This window comes from Hyperolius riggenbachi, chromosome 9, assembly GCF_040937935.1.
Source record: "Hyperolius riggenbachi isolate aHypRig1 chromosome 9, aHypRig1.pri, whole genome shotgun sequence".
In the NCBI taxonomy this organism is placed as follows: Eukaryota; Metazoa; Chordata; class Amphibia; order Anura; family Hyperoliidae; genus Hyperolius; species Hyperolius riggenbachi.
The window spans coordinates 47,306,152-47,323,531 of NC_090654.1; the positions used below are offsets into that span (position 1 = coordinate 47,306,152).

The following is a 17,380-nucleotide window of genomic DNA, read 5'->3' on the forward strand; positions in this document are numbered from 1 at the left end:
CCCTCTGCCTCTGAAATCTCTGGCTAGTAATACCTCCCCCTCCTCCTGCCCAGACTGAGCTCCCATGAGCCCTTGCTACTGTCTGAAAGTGCCTTGGCTCTCTGAAAACCTGTGGGCGAGGCTTGTTTAGTTTATAGGGAATTAGAGTATTAAAACAAAAACAAAAAAGTATTTGGCTTGAGGAATGCCCTATAAACTATAGGAAAGGAACACAATTATGCAATGAGTAAAAGTTCATCTCGGATCCACTTTAAGGGATTTTATAGCTGCCTGAACCTCTAGTGCTGTGATTGGGGCACTAAGACGAGCTGTGACTTCTGAAGTAAGTTGAGGTAGAGAGATTTGACCCAGGAAGGTGGAGATGTCTTGTTCGGTTACTTCAGAGGATGTTGGCACTTTTTAAAGCGGAACTAAGATATTAAAACAGTTTCACTTACCTGGGGTTTCTGCAAGCCCCCAGAAGCCGTCCTGTCCTGCGCCGGTCCTGCACGATCCTCTATTCCCCGTTGCCAGCTAGTTTCGTTCCTCGACTTGTAATTTGAGGGGCCACTGCGCCTGCGCAGCCCTGCCAAGCGTATCCTTTTTCCGTGTTCCCATCTGCAGTAGCATTATTGCGGACTGGAATGCGAAGAAAGATACGTGTGGCCAGAGCTGCGCAGGCGCAGTGGCCCGTCGGCGGGAGAACGGAAGATCGGCGCGGGACAGGACGGCTTCTGGGGGCTTGCAGTAGCCCCAGGTAAGTGAAACAGTTTGTTTTAATATTATCTTCCGTTCCGCTTTAAATACTAAAATAATAATGATAGTCTGAAATTGATTGGCTATCGCTAACCGTTTTGCTCAAAGTGTTAGAAATGTGGTTGAAATATGGACTAGTGGATGCGAGACTTAAAGTGGGCTGCTCAGCCAAAAAATGCATGTAAACAGCACAACTGTCCCTTAGTCACTGCCCCAGGGCCCCTTACTTATGAGGGGGCCGCTCCTCTGTCCCCTGCTCGCTCCCTGCTAATGCATATGCCTGTGAGGTCATTAAATCCCGAAAGCTAAAGGAGAAGGATTTGAAAACCACCATATTTGTTTCCTTTCAAACAATAGCAGTTGCCTGGCAGTCCTGCTGTTCTCATGCTGCAGTAATATCTGGATCACACACCTGAACCAAGCATGCAGCTAATCCAGTCAGACTTCAGTTCAGAAACACCTGATCTGCTGCATACTTGTTCAGGGTCTATGGGTAAAAGAATTAGCGGCAGAGGATCAGCAGGACTGCCAGACAATGTGCAAGGACATTAATATAGCATCCTCCATAACCCTCTTATTCAGGGGTTCTTTAAAGGACACCTGATCTGTGAAGAATATGAAGGCTGCCATATTTATTTCCATTTTTAACAATACCAATTGCCTTGCAGCCCTGCTGATCTATTTGGCTGCAGTAGTGTCTGAATATCATAGTTACATAGTTACATAGTTATTTTGGTTGAAAAGACATACGTCCATCGAGTTCAACCAGTACAAAGTACAACACCAGCCTGCTCCCTCACATACCCCTGTTGATCCAGAGGAAGGCGAAAAAAACCCCACAAAGCATGGTCCAATTAGCCCCAAAAGGGAAAAATTCCTTCCTGACTCCAGATGGCAATCAGATAAAATCCCTGGATCAACATCATTAGGCATAACCTAGTAATTGTAGCCATGGATGTCTTTCAACGCAAGGAAAGCATCTAAGCCCCCTTTAAATGCAGGTATAGAGTTTGCCATAACGACTTCCTGTGGCAATGCATTCCACATCTTAATCACTCTTACTGTAAAGAACCCTTTCCTAAATAAATGGCTAAAACATTTTTCCTCCATGCGCAGCTCATGTCCTCTAGTCCTTTGAGAAGGCCTAGGGACAAAAAGCTCATCCGCCAAGCTATTATATTGCCCTCTGATGTATTTATACATGTTAATAAGATCTCCTCTAAGGCGTCTTTTCTCTAGACTAAATAAACCCAGTTTATCTAACCTTTCTTGGTAAGCGAGACCTTCCATCCCACGTATCAATTTTGTAGCTAGTCTCTGCACCTGCTCTAAAACTGCAATATCTTTTTTGTAATGTGGTGCCCAGAACTGAATTCCATATTCCAGATGTGGCCTTACTAGAGAGTTAAACAGGGGCAATATTATGCTAGCATCTCGAGTTTTTATTTCCCTTTTAATGCATCCCAAAATTTTGTTCGCTTTAGCTGCAGCGGCTTGGCATTGAGTACGATTATTTAACTTGTTGTCGATGAGTACTCCTAAGTCCTTCTCCAAGTTTGATGTTCCCAACTGTATCCCATTTATTTTGTATGGTGCTAGACCATTGGTACGACCAAAATGCATGACTTTACATTTGTCAACATTGAATTTCATCTGCCATGTATGTGCCCATATAGCCATCCTATCCAGATCCTGTTGCAATATGACACTATCTTCCTGAGAGTTGATGATTCTGCACAATTTTGTATCATCTGCAAAAATAGCAACATTACTCACTACTGCATCTACTAGGTCATTAATAAATAAATTGAAGAGCACTGGACCCAGAACAGACCCCTGTGGGACCCCACTGCTAACAGTCTCCCATTTTGAGTACGATCCATTGACCACAACTTTGTTTTCTGTCCATTAGCCAGTTCCCTATCCATGCACACAAACTCTTCCCCAGTCCTTGCATCCTCAACTTTTGCACCAGACTTCTGTGGGGATTAGTGTCGAAGGCCTTTGCAAAGTCCAAGTATATCACATCTACAGCATTCCCAATATCCATATTAGCATTCACTACCTCATAAAAGCTGAGCATGTTAGTCAAACAGGACCTGTCTTTAGTAAACCCATGTTGATGCTGAGAAATAAGATTTTCTACTATGAAGTCATGTATAGTATCTCTTAGTAACCCCTCAAATAGTTTGCATACAACTGATGTTAATCTTACAGGTCTATAATTTCCTGGATCAGATTTTTTGCCCTTCTTAAATAATGGGAAAACGTGGGCTGTACGCCAATCCACTGGGACTCTGCTAGTTGCAAGAGAGTCACAAAAGATAAGATAAAGGGGCTTAGCTATAACTGAACTTAATTCTCTTAGGACCCGAGGATGCATGCCATCCGGGCCAGGTGCCTTGTCTATTTTTAATTTATTTAGTCTTGCCTTTACTTCTTCCTGCGTTAAGTATTTAATATTACAGTTAGAAGATTGAGACTCTTCTGCCTCTGTAATTTGCAACAGTGCTGTTTCCTTTGTGAAGACAGAAGCAAAGAAAGCATTTAATAACTCTGCCTTACCTTGGTCATCCACCATTGAGTTCCCACCCTTATCCTTTAGGATTCCTATACAGTCAACCTTTCTTTTTTTAGAGTTGATGTACTTGTAAAACTTTTTTGAGTTAGATTTGATATCCCTAGCGATTTGATTTTCAGCTTCGATCTTTGCCAGCCTAATTTCTTTTTTACAATTTTTATTGCACTCCTTATAATTGCTTAGTGCAGCCTCAGTCCCCTCCTGTTTTTGGACCTTGTAGGCATTCTTTTTCCTCTTCATTTTATCCCTAACCTTTCTATTCATCCATAGAGGCCTTTTTTTACTCCTAGACATTGTTTCCATATGGGATATACATACTACAATATTGATTGAGAATACGTTTAAAAGCTTGCCATTTCCCTTCAGTGTCCTTCCCTTGTAGTACATTATTCCAGTTCACCAAACTTAGTGCCTGCCTAATTTGATTGAACTTTGCTTTTCTAAAATTCATAGTTTTAGTGGTCCCGCTGCCCCGTGGCCTATCAGTCACCAGATCAAACGTTATCATGTTATGATCACTATTTCCCAAATGTTCTTGAACCTGCACATTTGATACATTATCTGGTCTATTAGAAATGATCAGATCCAGTAACGCATTCCCCCTAGTTGGTTCCGTTACCATTTGAGTCAAGTAATTGTCCTGTAGTGCTGCCAGAAATCTGCTGCTTTTACCAGAATGGGTAGCCTCAATACCCCAGTCAATGTCTGGAAAGTTGAAGTCGCCCATAATTATGACCTCATTTTTACTTGCAGCTTTTTCAATCTACTGTAGTAATCGCAGTTCTGCAGCTTCATTAATAAGGTGGTCTGTAGCATACCCCAATAAGCAATTGCCAACTTTTATTTCCACCATGAATATTTACCCAAACGGACTCCACATCTTCTCAATCTTCCTCCATCTCATCGTTGAGGACAGCTGTAAAAGAATTCTTAACAAAGAGACAAACCCCTCCACCTTTTTTCCCTGTTCTATCCCTCCTAAACACATTGTATCCTTTTAAATTAGCTATCAAGTCATGGCTTTCATCCATCCATGTCTCGGTTATTCCCACAATGTCATAGCCTTTGTCATTCAGAATGAACTCTAGTTCGTCTATTTTATTTGCAAGGCTCCGAGCATTGGTTACCATGCACTTTATATTTTTACCAACACATTTACCAATTTTGTTTACACGAAATGGGCTACTTGAAGTTTTACCAACCTCCTTAATCTTTACACTGTCCCCACCCCCTCTCCACCCCCCATAATGTTAGGCTCCCACTGTCTTTTTACCTTATCTTGTCTACATATTGAGACTTTATCCTCCCGCCTCCCCCCAGATCCTAGTTTAAAATCTCCTCCAACTGTTTAGCCATCTTCTCCCCCAATGCAGCTGCACCCTCCCCATTAAGGTGCAGCCCATCCCTGCTGTAGAACCTGTAGCCGACTGCAAAGTCTGCCCAGTTCTCCAGGAACCCAAACCCTTCCTTCCTACACCAATTTCTCAGCCACTTATTTAACTCCCTAAGCTCCCTCTGTCTCTCAGATGTAGCGCGTGGCACTGGCAGTATTTCAGAGAACACCACCTTGGAGGTCCTTGCTTTAAGTTTATCTCCAAGTACCTGAAAATCATTTTTGAGGACCTTCCATCTCCCACTAACTTTGTCATTGGCGCCAATGTGTACCATGACAGCTGGGTCTTCCCCAGCCCCACCCAATAATCTGTCAATTCTTTCCGCTACATGCCGAACCCGAGCACCCGGGAGGCAACAGACTGTACGGCATTCACGGTTTCTTCGACAGATTACCCTATCTGTGCGTCTAATAATTGAATCCCCTACCACCAGTACCTGTCTAGCCTTAGCTGCACTCCTATTCCCTTTCTCGTTACAGCAGTCTGCCCCTTGGTTGCTAAGGAGCACATCCTGCTGCAGCATTGCTATTCCTGAATCATCCTCCCCAATATTACGCAAACAAGCATACTTATTAGTGAGGGACAACTCGGGACTGGCCTTCCTGCCACTTTTTCCCCTACACCTTCTAACTGTGACCCAACTAGCTGCTACCTCTGCTTCTTGCTCCGGCTTTACTCCACCCACCTCATCTTCACCGATTCCATCCAGTGTCTGGATCGTGAGATCCAAGCTCATCTCCATGTTGTGTATGCGTCTCAGTGTTGCGAGATGCTTATTTAGCTCTGCGACTTCCGCCTCTAACTGAGCAACACGCACACACCCAGGGCAACAGTAAACACCCTCAATCCGCTGATCAAGGCATGCATACATGTCACAGGATGTACACTGTACAGCATAGTCCAACATGATGACTATTGTGTGGGGAAATTTTATTTAAAGTAAACTGTGGCGGTAAAAGTTGAAACGGGAGAGGGAGTGAAGTTCGGGAGTGAGTGCAGCTGGGGTGTAAGAGGGGGAGGGGTGGAGGGGGAGTGAGTGAAGTTGGAGTGGAGGAGGGGAAGTGAGTAAGGTTGGGGTGGAGGAGGGGGAGTGAGTAAAGTTGGGGTGGAGGAGGGGGAGTGAGTGAAGTTGGAGTGGAGGAGGGGGAGTGAGTAAGGTTGGGGTGGAGGAGGGGGAGTGAGTGAAGCCGGGGTGGAGTCCTCAAAACTTAAAGACTACACCACAACGTGTTAGCACATCCTAACCAATGCAAAGAACCGCAATATTGTTTAATTTTTTTTTATTTATTTTTTTTTTTACCTGCTTCCTCTCACCTCTCTGTGCCTGTGTTGTAACGCCTGTTTTTAACACCAGAAATAAGCATGCAGCTAACCATGTCAGATCTGACCATTATGTCAGAAACACCTGATCTGTATATGCTTGTTCAGGGTCTATGGTATGTGTTAGTATGCATTATGAGGTTTTTTTTCCATAGCAGTGCATTGTGAAAAAGTTTTTCAGTTAAAATGCGTATAGTGGGAACTGAGCCATATGGAAACATGGGCATTACTTTGAAAATCAGTTTTCTTTCAGTTATAACTGAGAGCAACTGATTAAAGGACCACTGTCTCAACAATGTTAAAATTTAAAATATATTTAGACATATACAGATAGGTAGTATGTTTCTTCCAGAGTAAAATAAACCATAAATTACTTTTCTCTTATGCTGCTGTCACTTACAGTAAATAGTAGAAATCTGACAGAACCGACAGGTTTTGGACTAGCCCATCTCTTCATGGGGGGTTCTCAGGGTTTTCTTTATTTTCAAAAACACTTAGTGAATGGCAGTTGCTTTGTCCAACTACCAAAAAAGTGTACGGTGAGCATTGAGGCTGGCCAGTATCTTTGTATAAATCTTTTTTTCATGGAGTGTCTTTATAAATATTAAAGGCCATGCTGAGAATCCCCTATGGAGAGATGGACTAGCCCAAATCTTGTCAGTAATGCCAGATTTCTACTACTTACTGTAAGTCAAAACATGGAAAAAAGTAATCTATGGCTTATTTTACTCAGGAAGAATCGTACTCCTCATTTGTATGCGTTTACATATGTGTTACGCTTTAAGATTTTCACGACAGTGGACCTTTAAGTGTAAAAGGGCCCTTACCCTCTGGATCAACTGGACAGCAAGGGAGCGCATTACATAAGTAGAGTGAGCAGCATCAACATAGGAGAGGAGAGCACCAGGGTGGGGGTGCAGATCCTGAACACACATACATTCATGCAAGGGTCGATTTGTCCAGGCAAGAATGCATTTTTTAAAACCTTCCCGCCTCCCCCCCCCCCCCCTCTGAAACCAAAAATCGATTCTGTATCTAGCAAAATCATGCGAAGAGTAGCTGATTCCTTTACGATCGACCGATATTTTCCATCCTGCTCGATCGAGTGAAATTGTCAATTCGGGCAGATATCGTTCAATTACCGTATATACTCGCATATATGCCGAATTTTGGAGCACAAAAAAAGTGCTCAAAAGTCCCCCCCTCGGCTTATATGCGAGTCTCTGTCCCCCCCCAGTGCCCTCCCGACTAGTTATAGTGCTCCCCGCTGTGTCCGTGCATCCCCGCGGTAAGAGTGTTTGCGGCCAGCACTAGGAGGACTGACCTGAGGTGCAGCAGAGTGAAGAGCAACATCGTCATTGCCCCATGTGCACACGGAGTTCCAAACACAGATGCCGTTTCCTCATGGGCTCCCCGCTGTCCCGTGCTGGCTGCGTGTAGAAGAGCGCGGCCTGCCCACTGTGATTATTCAGTCCGTGCTGGCCGGTGTAGCAGAGCATAGAGAGGAGCGGTGTCACGTACATCTTTGGGGATTCCCTTGCCTCTCTCACCACTCGCTGTCTCATATGACGCCATCTAGTGGCTGCTTGAGACATAGCGAGTGGGACAGGGAGGGAATCCCCAAAGATGCACGTGACACCGCTCCTCTCTATGCTCTGCTACACCGGCCAGCACGGACTGAATAATCACAGTGGGCAGGCCGCGCTCTTCTACACCGCAGCCAGCACGGGACAGCGGGGAGCCCATGAGGAAACGGCATCTGTGTTTGGAACTGCGTGTGCACATGGGGCAATGACGATGTTGCTCTCTTCACTCTGCTGCACCTCAGGTCAGTCCTCCTAGTGCTGGCCGCAAACACTCTTACCGCGGGGATGCACGGACACAGCGGGGAGCACTATAACTAGTCGGAAGGGTACTGGGAGGGAAGGGGGTACAGTGACTTGAGTGTGTTGCAGCAGGTGGCCCTTGATTAAGCAACACTTCCATTTTGTATTGCCACAGGAGGTACACAGCAGTGGGGTGCACCTGTCACAGGCACATTACCTCACATTGCATGCTTAATTGTGTTGATGATAGTGCACAGGGAGCAGGCAAGACACAGCTATCTATACACCAGCCAACTGATTCAGATGCAATTTTTGCATCCTGAGCCACTTATCTATGCAGGTGTGTCTCTAACTCTATACTGTTCCCTGTATTTGACTATTTATACTGGGGAGGGGGTTGCAACATAATGGGGTACATCTGACTATTTATACTGTGTGGGAGTGGGGTGTTATACTCGGGAGGGGGCTTATATGCGAGTCAATGATTTTTTCCTGTTTTTTAAAGAAAAAGTGGGTACCTCGGCTTATACGCGGGTCGGCTTATATGCGAGTATATACGGTACCCATCAATTAAGCAGAATGGAACATAATCAAAGCTCAGCCGATCTGATAGTGATAGAATTGAACGGTCGAAAGAACAGGAAAGACAAGTCATGTAGAGGCACCTTTTACTTGTACACTTACACCAACCGTGATTATTGTATATCATGTTTTTGTATGTAAACCACTTCATGACTATATTTATTTTTTCCCCATTTAGATGTGCCAGCCAGTGGGATGTACTTTATGACCTATGAGTGGCTGAAAACGGCTCTCACCCCAGAAGGACACAGGTATTTGCCAAACCATCCAGCTAGTCATGTAATTCGCCCATCTCTAACATACTGCATGCAGCTTCCTGTCTCGCCTGTCTAAGCACTGGGCGGAGACAATGCAAATTAGTTCTACAGCATACATGTCAAACTATGGCCCACAGGCCAAATTTGGCCCTCAGCCATTTAATTTGTCCCTCAAGTGGTTTCCCCACTTTGCATTATGTTTGGCTCACTCTAGACCAGGGCTTTTCAACCTGTGGAATATGTACCACTGGTGGTACTTTGCTGTTGGCCAGGTGGTACACTCCAAGTTTGCCTGCCACTTAATTGCTTGCCCTGGTCTCTTCCTGCCTCCACAAAGTTCATCTACCCCTTGCTTGCTCCTCGCTGTGCTGCTCTGCAGCATACTTCAGACATCAGATCAGCGGTAGGAGACAGACAGGCGAATAGTGCACAGCGGGTATACTTCAAATACAGGAAGTGACATCACTGCTAATTTCCTGTATGTAAAGTATACGTGCCGTCACTGCACCATTCGCCTGGCTGTCTCTTCGCTGTGGCTGTTTACCTAAAGAGGCTTCCCCGTTCCTCAGTACAGAGGATCCAGCGGTGGGACCCCCCCAAAGATCTTCTTGCCGGTGTGAGCGCATGCACAGTAATGGCTCTCTGCTCTGGCAGAAACAGCCGTGCCTGATCAGATCAGATCTACTGCACAGGCACACTGGTGGTAGTTAAAATTTTTCAGGCGATAAAAATGGTACAACTAGTGAAAAGGTTGAAAAGCCCTGCTCTAGACCACCAGGGAAGCTATATTGGAGGTGAAGCCCTAGAACAGCAGGAAAGCCATATAGAGAGTAAGGGGGGAAACACTAAACACTAGGGAACTGTATAGGGAAGGGTGGGGGTCTCTAGACACCAGGGAGCTGTATAAGGGAGGGAGGATCTCTAGACACCAGACACCAGAGAACTTTATAAGGGAGGAAGGTGTCCAGTAGACATTGAGGTTGGCCCGTGACTTGGCCCCAATGTACAATTTCGGCCCACTTTGTATTTGAGTTTGACACCCCTGTTCTACAGAGAGCAGGAAGTTTACAAAGGAAATGGTGGTAAAGCCTAAACCAGAAATAATGGTGTCACCTGACATTCTGTGCAGTGCATCAGAGCTGTCGCTGACAAGGCTAGGATTGTCCCTTTTAATGGAAACTTGAGTATTTATCTATGAAAACAACCTTTGTTACGTAATATTGCAGACTAACTTATACAAGAAGTTACTACCATAATGCATTGCTTCAGGTCTGTGAGTGAATATGAAAATCTTCCCTTTATGCCTGTCTTTTTCAGGGGCATACAGCAGAGCATACTTATTACCCGTTAATTTGACAGAGATTTTCAGTTTGCAGATGGCTGTTTCAGGCTATGTTGGTCTTCATTAGTGCAAAGCATGGATTGGTTTAGCACGATGGGAAGGACATGAGTAGTTTTACAGGATACCTAGTTAAAGGGAACCTGAACACAAGTAAAAAATGTTATACTGAACTTGCCTGTAGCGTCCTCCAGCTCACCGTAGTCCGTGAGGTCCCCCAGCGTCCTCTGGGCTCCCTCTGTTCTACCACTGGTGGCTCTGTTAGCTGAGTGACTTGGCCGGGAGTCGTGTGCAACTACGCATGCGTGGCCCGTCGAGACAGTAAGAGGAACCCGTACGGCAGCAGGTGCAGGCGAAAATATTTCTCTTTCTCTTCTGGAGTCTGTCTGTATACTGGCAAACATGATCGGGTCTGGGGCGGTCTTTTGTGCGCCGACCTGCATATAGGAATACTGTCTACTGAAGGAATTAAAGGGAACCTGAGGTGAGAGGGATATGGAGGCTGCCATATTTATTTCCTTGTAAACAATGCCAGTTGCCTTGCAGCCTTGTTGGTCTTCTGACATAAGCAGTCAATACCCTGGAACAAGCATTTGGCTAATACAGTAGAACCTGAGTCAGCTGAGACCAGAGTACATGATCTGCTGCATGCTTGTTCCAAGGTCTGTGGCTGAAAGTATTAGACAGGATCAGCAGAGCTGCCAGGCAACTGGTATTGTTTAAAAGGAAATAAATATGGCAGCCTCCATATCCCTCTCACCTCAGGTTAATTTAAGTGTTGTTTTTTTTGTGTGTGTTTAAATCTGAGAGTAGCATGTTGGAATGTAGTTACCTGTCTTGCCCTCTGTACTTTGACCTCCTATAATATGAGAAATCCTTTGCTCACATTTAAAGGACCACTCCGGCGAAAAAAATTAGCAGTTAAAATCTGACAGAACCAACAGGTTTTGAATAGGCCAGTGATCTGCAAACTTGGCTCTCCAGCTGTTAAGGAACTACAAGTCCCACAATGCATTTGCCTTTATGAATCATGACTGTGGCTGTCAGACTCCGGCAATGCATTGTGGGACTTGTAGTTCCTTAACAGCTGGAGAGCCAAGTTTGCAGATCACTGGACTAGTCCATCTCCTCATGGTACAGTTAAAGGGAAAAAGGCGCCCTGGTATGTATAAAATGGATTAAAACCAGTTTAAAATCGAAAAGGTGAGGTGACTTACCTCCAATAAGAAGATGTTTGTATGAACAAAGAATTTTATTTAGCACAGGCCATTTCGTTTAAACCATTCTATACATACCAGGGCGCCTCTTTCCCTTTAACTGTGCTTAACTTGACCCCCAATGTCCCCTGTTGTAGGGGGTTGAGGCAGAACACCTCTGGTCCTTACCACAGAGGTTTATTGTCACTTTTCATAAGGAGAGCAACCACATCCAGGTCTGGTCGGACCTCCCCGAGTGGAGTCAGGTTCTTTGTCTCCACCTACATCCTGTGGTTTGTTGCCCCCTTGCAATCCGCTTTTGTGAGTAGTATTTCGAATTTCCTTTCTTCACGCTTTTCCTATCTAACATACTACACTATTTGGGCTCCCGTTTTTGTCTCCTGTACTTTTTTGCACAAGCACTCGCCCTCCCTCCTGACTATATAGAAGAGAAAACTAGTAATCTATTTAGCAGTCACATTACTACGCTGGAGGTCTGTTTACGTTGGTTCCCTATGAGATCACCCAGCAAGTCTGCTTCAACAAGTGTGTGTGACTGTCATCCAAACTGTAATATTGAATTGCTGTGTGTATTCATCATCTCTTTGTTTACATAGTACAAAGCCCTGCAGCACATGGTATATGTATATAAAAAAAAATCTGATTTTACTTAGGCCAAGTGCTTTTCCCTGGCCAAGGATAATACAGAAAAGGTTTAAAAATGTTCTGGTTGTTCCTGCTTTACAAGAATCCCATGTACTAAACAAAAATGTTTTTTCTTGTGTTACTATCTCTGTCTTGGTTAGAAAATGTTCTTTATGTTATGCAATGCATTAACAGGAGTCCGGTCTAATTTACCAAACAATGATAGGAATCTGCACCAGAGAAATAAATTATGCATTGATCAAACATCAGGGATCCGCCACCAGCACCCTTTAAAGTGAATGGGAACCACATTTAAAGAAATGAGACAGATACTTGCCCAAGGAGAGGAGAGGAAAGGCTCTGGGTCGTATAGAGCCTACCCGCTCCTCTCCTGGTCCCCTCGTTCCAGTGCTGGCTCGCCCGGTAGCAGTATTTGACTAAATTAGTCAAATATTGCTTTACCCGGCCGAAGGAGGCTCCAGAAGTCTTCAGGGAGCCCGAGTGCTCCTGAAGAAGGGTATCGCTAATAGTAAACGGTAATGCATGTATTGAACTGAAAAAAATCTCTTAAGTGTATACCACTTTAGTGTGAATTCAAGTGTAATTTCTCAGAAAAGCCAGACAAACTGTAAAATCATCAGAAAATGATCACTTATTTACGTGCTCTTATGACAGGGACCCTATTAGTGAATGCACATATAAAAAAGACACCATCACCTCTTCCACCTGTTGCTCACCCGACCAGTTTCATGCCCCTAATGACACCATAGCGAAACTGGCCGGGTGAGTGGCAGGTGGACGAGGTGACTGTCTTCTATATGTGCATTCACTAGTCTAATTTCCCAACATGAAGAGCCAGAAATAAAATATATGCTGTATTGTGGAAGTTCACACTTCTTTTCCTGCACTCCCTCACTCCCTGCACTTGTGGTCTGCAAAGCTCACATCCGAGTCCTGCTGGTCACTGGAACAGGAAGTGAAATATATATAAAGGGCAGTAGCAACCAAATACAATGCCAACACTTTCACCCACACCAAATTGGTTTGGCTGGAGTTGGATCTTAAAGGGAACTTGAAGTGAGAGCCATATTTATTTCCTTTTAAACAGTACCAGCTGCCTGGTATCTTGCTTATCTCTTTGGCTGCTGTAGTGTCTGAATCGCACACCTGAAACGAGCATGAGGCTAATCTAGTCAGACTTCAGTCAGGAGCAAGTTATCTGCATTCAGGGTCTTCTGGTTAAAAATATTGGAGGCAGAGGATCAGGACAACAGCCAGGCAACTTGCATTGTTTAAAAGTAAATAAATATGGCAGCCCCCAAATCACTCTTGCCTCGAGTTCCCTTTAAACATCCCACCCATGTTTCAGTATGATTAAGGTGTGTGCAGCAGCCTTTATATATATTTGCAGACAACTTTTAGGGTGCTGGATCACTTGCGATCTCCCCTGGAGATCTCTGGATATTCCATAAACGTTCAGGCCCAAAGTGATCTTTATAAGTATTTTTCCACTTTAAAATGGACCTAAACTCTTGCACAGGACAGACGGAAAAGAGAAATGCACCCTGTATGTATTTAGAGAGTTTAGCCTGTCTAACTCACCCTCATCTGTGTCTAATCAAAAGTTGTAATTTGATCTCTCTCCTGTGTCACCTGACTGCCACGAAAAGCACAGGATGTTAACAATATGTTTGCTTCCTTGAAAGCAGGAATTAGAAACACTGCAGATTTATTGTATGATTTGAGTCCGCTGTAACAAACAAAATGCTTTTCTCTAAAGGTTATTATGCTGTTGTGTATTTTTTAGAGCAGAGAGGAAGTTCTGAGTTCAGATCCACTTTAATATTGGCCTCAATTCACTAAGCAGTTTAGACTGGTCTACAGATGGTTTTTAGTCTACTGATGGTTTGGTGTAATGTTTTAGACCTGTTTTTAGACCTGGTCTAACATTCAGTATATACACAATTCACAAAGGCAAACAAGGAGTAACCACGCCCACTTTTCTGACAGAGATTAGACCAGCTGATATGTGTGGGTAAAGTAATTCTGTGAGGTATTTTAGATGTGAGGATGGAACCTTTTCAAATAATAATGCAGGAGTTTAATTGTATGCAGAGGAGAGATCATCAAATGAGAAGGATGTCCGTCAATGCTACTTGTTTGTGAAATGCATCTTTTGATCATTTGCCCTGCGTTACCCACCTAATTAACAAATGGTTTAGACCAGGTCTAAAAGCAGGTCTAAAACATTTGGTAATAGTGAATTCCCCATTTGATGCAACTGACCAAACCATCAGTAGACCTAAAACCATCAGCAGACTAGTCTAAACTGCTTAGTGAATTGAGGCCATTGTCTAACTTGGACCAGCTTTTGTGCACCAAAGAACAAGCAGAGGATGCTGTCATGGCAATGTAGTATCCATACGATTTACATCTAACAGTAAAGCACAGGAATGTCCAAATTAACTATATTTTTTCACAGCAGGGAAAGTGACTTGAGGTCTGTTATAAGTGTGCAATGAACTGTTAGCCTTTTCCTTTCTTTATGGCAGGGATCTTCCTGAACTGTTTCTCATCTCTCCTGACAGTGTAAGCGATCTGAGCGTGCCCCGGATCCTCTTTGCCGGAGGAATGGCCGGAATCTTTAACTGGGCTGTTGCAATTCCCCCAGACGTGCTAAAATCTCGCTTCCAGACAGGTGGGTGAGCGGCTGAGCCTGGCCGTGAGGCTCTGCAGGCGTGAGCGTTAATGCAAGACTTGTGTTACACCAAATTCTTCCGCAGACTCTCGCCTCCCCCTTTTTCCACTTCTTCGAGTGCCGATAATGTGCAGCCTGCCGGGAGCTGAATTGGATTCCGCAGAGCTGCTAATTGCGGAGGATTGCTTCCAAAACTGATACACTTCACAGGATTAGAGGCTTTCCATGTAACCCCTTCCTCGCCAGGAAGCGTAGACATCTCCACAGCGGGACATGGATCTGCTATTGGCCCTCAAAGGGAGAGCCTTATAACCAGAAACGCTGGATCTCTCAGCTGGAGCTTTTAAAAGACAACTGACCGGAGAGGGATATGGAGGCTGCCATATTTATTTCTGCTGATCCTCTGCCTCTAATACGTCAAGCCATAGACCCTAAAGAAGCATGCAGATCAGACCTTTTTTCTGACTTAACCCTTTGGGGGACCGGCTGCCTAACCCCCCTTAAGGACCAGGCAACTTTACATGCGGGGGGGGGGGACATCTGGGGGGGTCAGGCGGCCGGATGCCCAGTCTTAGCTAGCTGGGCATGGTGTCCCCCTTGTAGCCAGGTGTCCGTCTGTGACCCCCCCCCCCGTAGCCACCAGCCTTTACTCGCCTCCCAGGCTCCAGCGATGAGCAGCTGTGGACCCCTCCACTTTGGCCGGCGTCACAGTCATTAAGTTCCAGGTCGTGGCTTGATCACGTCATCAAGCCGGGACCCGACACTTATGTCAGAGCAAGCGGGGATGCCGGCTACAGCGGAGGGGAGCGACGATCACTGGGGGAACGTCAGGAAGTTGAGTGGGTCCTCTTCGCCCCCCCCCCCCCCCCCCCTGCAGCTCTAATAGTGATCACTACGATCCGCCGGCAATCGTAGTGATCACATGATCAGGAGCCAAACGCGATGGCTCCTGATCACTGAGGGGAGATGTCAGCTGTCATATGAGCGAAAATGACAGGTGGCATAAAACCTACGCCACATCAGGCTTAGACAGCCATAAGTGCGACGTAGGATTTACATGCGGCGGCCCGGAAAAGGTTAAAGGACAACTGAAGTGAGAGGGAAATGAAGGCTGCCATATTTATTTCCCTTTAAAGAGACTCCGTAACAAAAATTGCATCCTGTTTTTTATCATCCTACAAGTTACAAAAGCTATTCTAATGTGTTCTGGCTTACTGCAGCACTTTGTACTATCACAGTCTCTGTAATAAATCAACTTATCTCTCTCTTGTCAGACTTGTCAGCCTGTGTCTGGAAGGCTGCCAAGTTCTTCAGTGTTGTGGTTCTGCTATGAACTCCCCCTTCCAGGCCCCTCTATGCACACTGCCTGTGTGTTATTTAGATTAGAGCAGCTTCTCTCTTCTCTCTTATCTTTTACAAGCTGGATAAATCGTCCTCTGAGCTGGCTGGGCTTTCACATAGTGAGGAATTACAGACAAGGGCAAAGCTGTTTGCAGGAAGAAAAGAGCAGCCTGAAACTTCAGTGCATGAGAGATGCAGGGGGAAAGAAACACACAAATGATCTCTTGAGATTCAAAAGGAAGGCTGTATACAGCCTGCTTGTGTATGGATGTATTTTCTATGTGTGGACATACTGTACATCAACCTACTTCCTGTTTTGGTGGCCATTTTGTTTGTTTATAAACAAACTTTTTAAAACTGTTTTTAACCACTTTTAATGCGGCGGGGAGCGGCGAAATTGTGACAGAGGGTAATAGGAGATGCCCCCTAACGCACTGGTATGTTTACTTTTGTGTGATTTTAACAATACAGATTCTCTTTAAGCAATACCAGTTGCCTGGCAGTCCTACTTTTTTCTCTGCCTCTAATACTTTCAGCCATAGACCCTGAACAAGCATGCAGCAGATCAGGTGTTTCTGACATTGTCAAATTTGTCTGATTAGCTGCACACTTGTTTCTGGTGTGATTCAGACACTACTGCAGCCAAATAGGTCTGTAGGGCTGCCAGGCAACTGGTATTGTTTAAAAGGAAATAAATATGGCAGCTTTCATATCCCTCTCACTTCAGTTGTGCTTTAAAGAGGGTTGTAACACCCCCCGAAAAAAAAATTGCCCATAAGAGTTAGTGCCACAAATGTCTATGTTGTCTCTGTCCTTTTTGTTTTCTAAAATGGGTCCTTCTTTAAAGAGGAACTTTCACCAAGAAGTGAACTTCCTTCCAATCAGTAGCCGATACCCCCTTTCCCACTAGAAATCGTTACCTTTTCTTGAACAGATCGGGGGGGGGGGGGGGGGGGGGGGGGTCTTCTCCCACAGTGTGATGCCATGGTCCTGACAGTTTGCTGTCTGTGAACCTGGTTGAACTCGATGGACATATGTCTTTTCTCAACCCAAATAACTATGTAACCTCATTGCATTGTGGGAAATAACAGCTTTTTCCAGCTGCCAAGCAAGCAATAGCTCTATCTGTGCATAGAACTCTCAGTAACAAACGTTCCGTAGAGATCATTTGGCAGAACTAAAGATGATGCCACCCGTGATACATTTCAGAGTGTAAATCAGGAAAAGGGAAACTTTTACAGACACTGAATAAATAATTTTTCAGTGAATATTGTAAAAAAAAAAGCTTTTTTATTCATTGTTCTTTCCACTACACTACAGAGGGCATGAGTTTAGAAGGGCCATGTAGAAAGGGAAGTTGAGGCTTTCTGATGTTGGCATATTTGTTCCCAGCATGTGACTCACAAAGTCCTGAAGCCAAGAGATTGGCGTTACAGACAGAATATCATGTGTTTTAAAAGGAAATA

General features: G+C 44.7%; 1 protein-coding gene across 1 annotated transcript in view; it reads left to right on the plus strand.

Moving 5' to 3' along the window:
• SLC25A20 (solute carrier family 25 member 20) overlaps positions 1 to 17,380 on the plus strand; it is a 65,970-nt gene that overhangs the window by 41,988 nt on the left and 6,602 nt on the right. The window contains exons 6-7 of the mRNA XM_068252694.1: positions 8,617 to 8,689; positions 14,464 to 14,573. Of these exons, the coding sequence (XP_068108795.1) occupies positions 8,617 to 8,689; positions 14,464 to 14,573 (183 nt within the window). The remainder of the gene's footprint in view (positions 1 to 8,616; positions 8,690 to 14,463; positions 14,574 to 17,380) is intronic.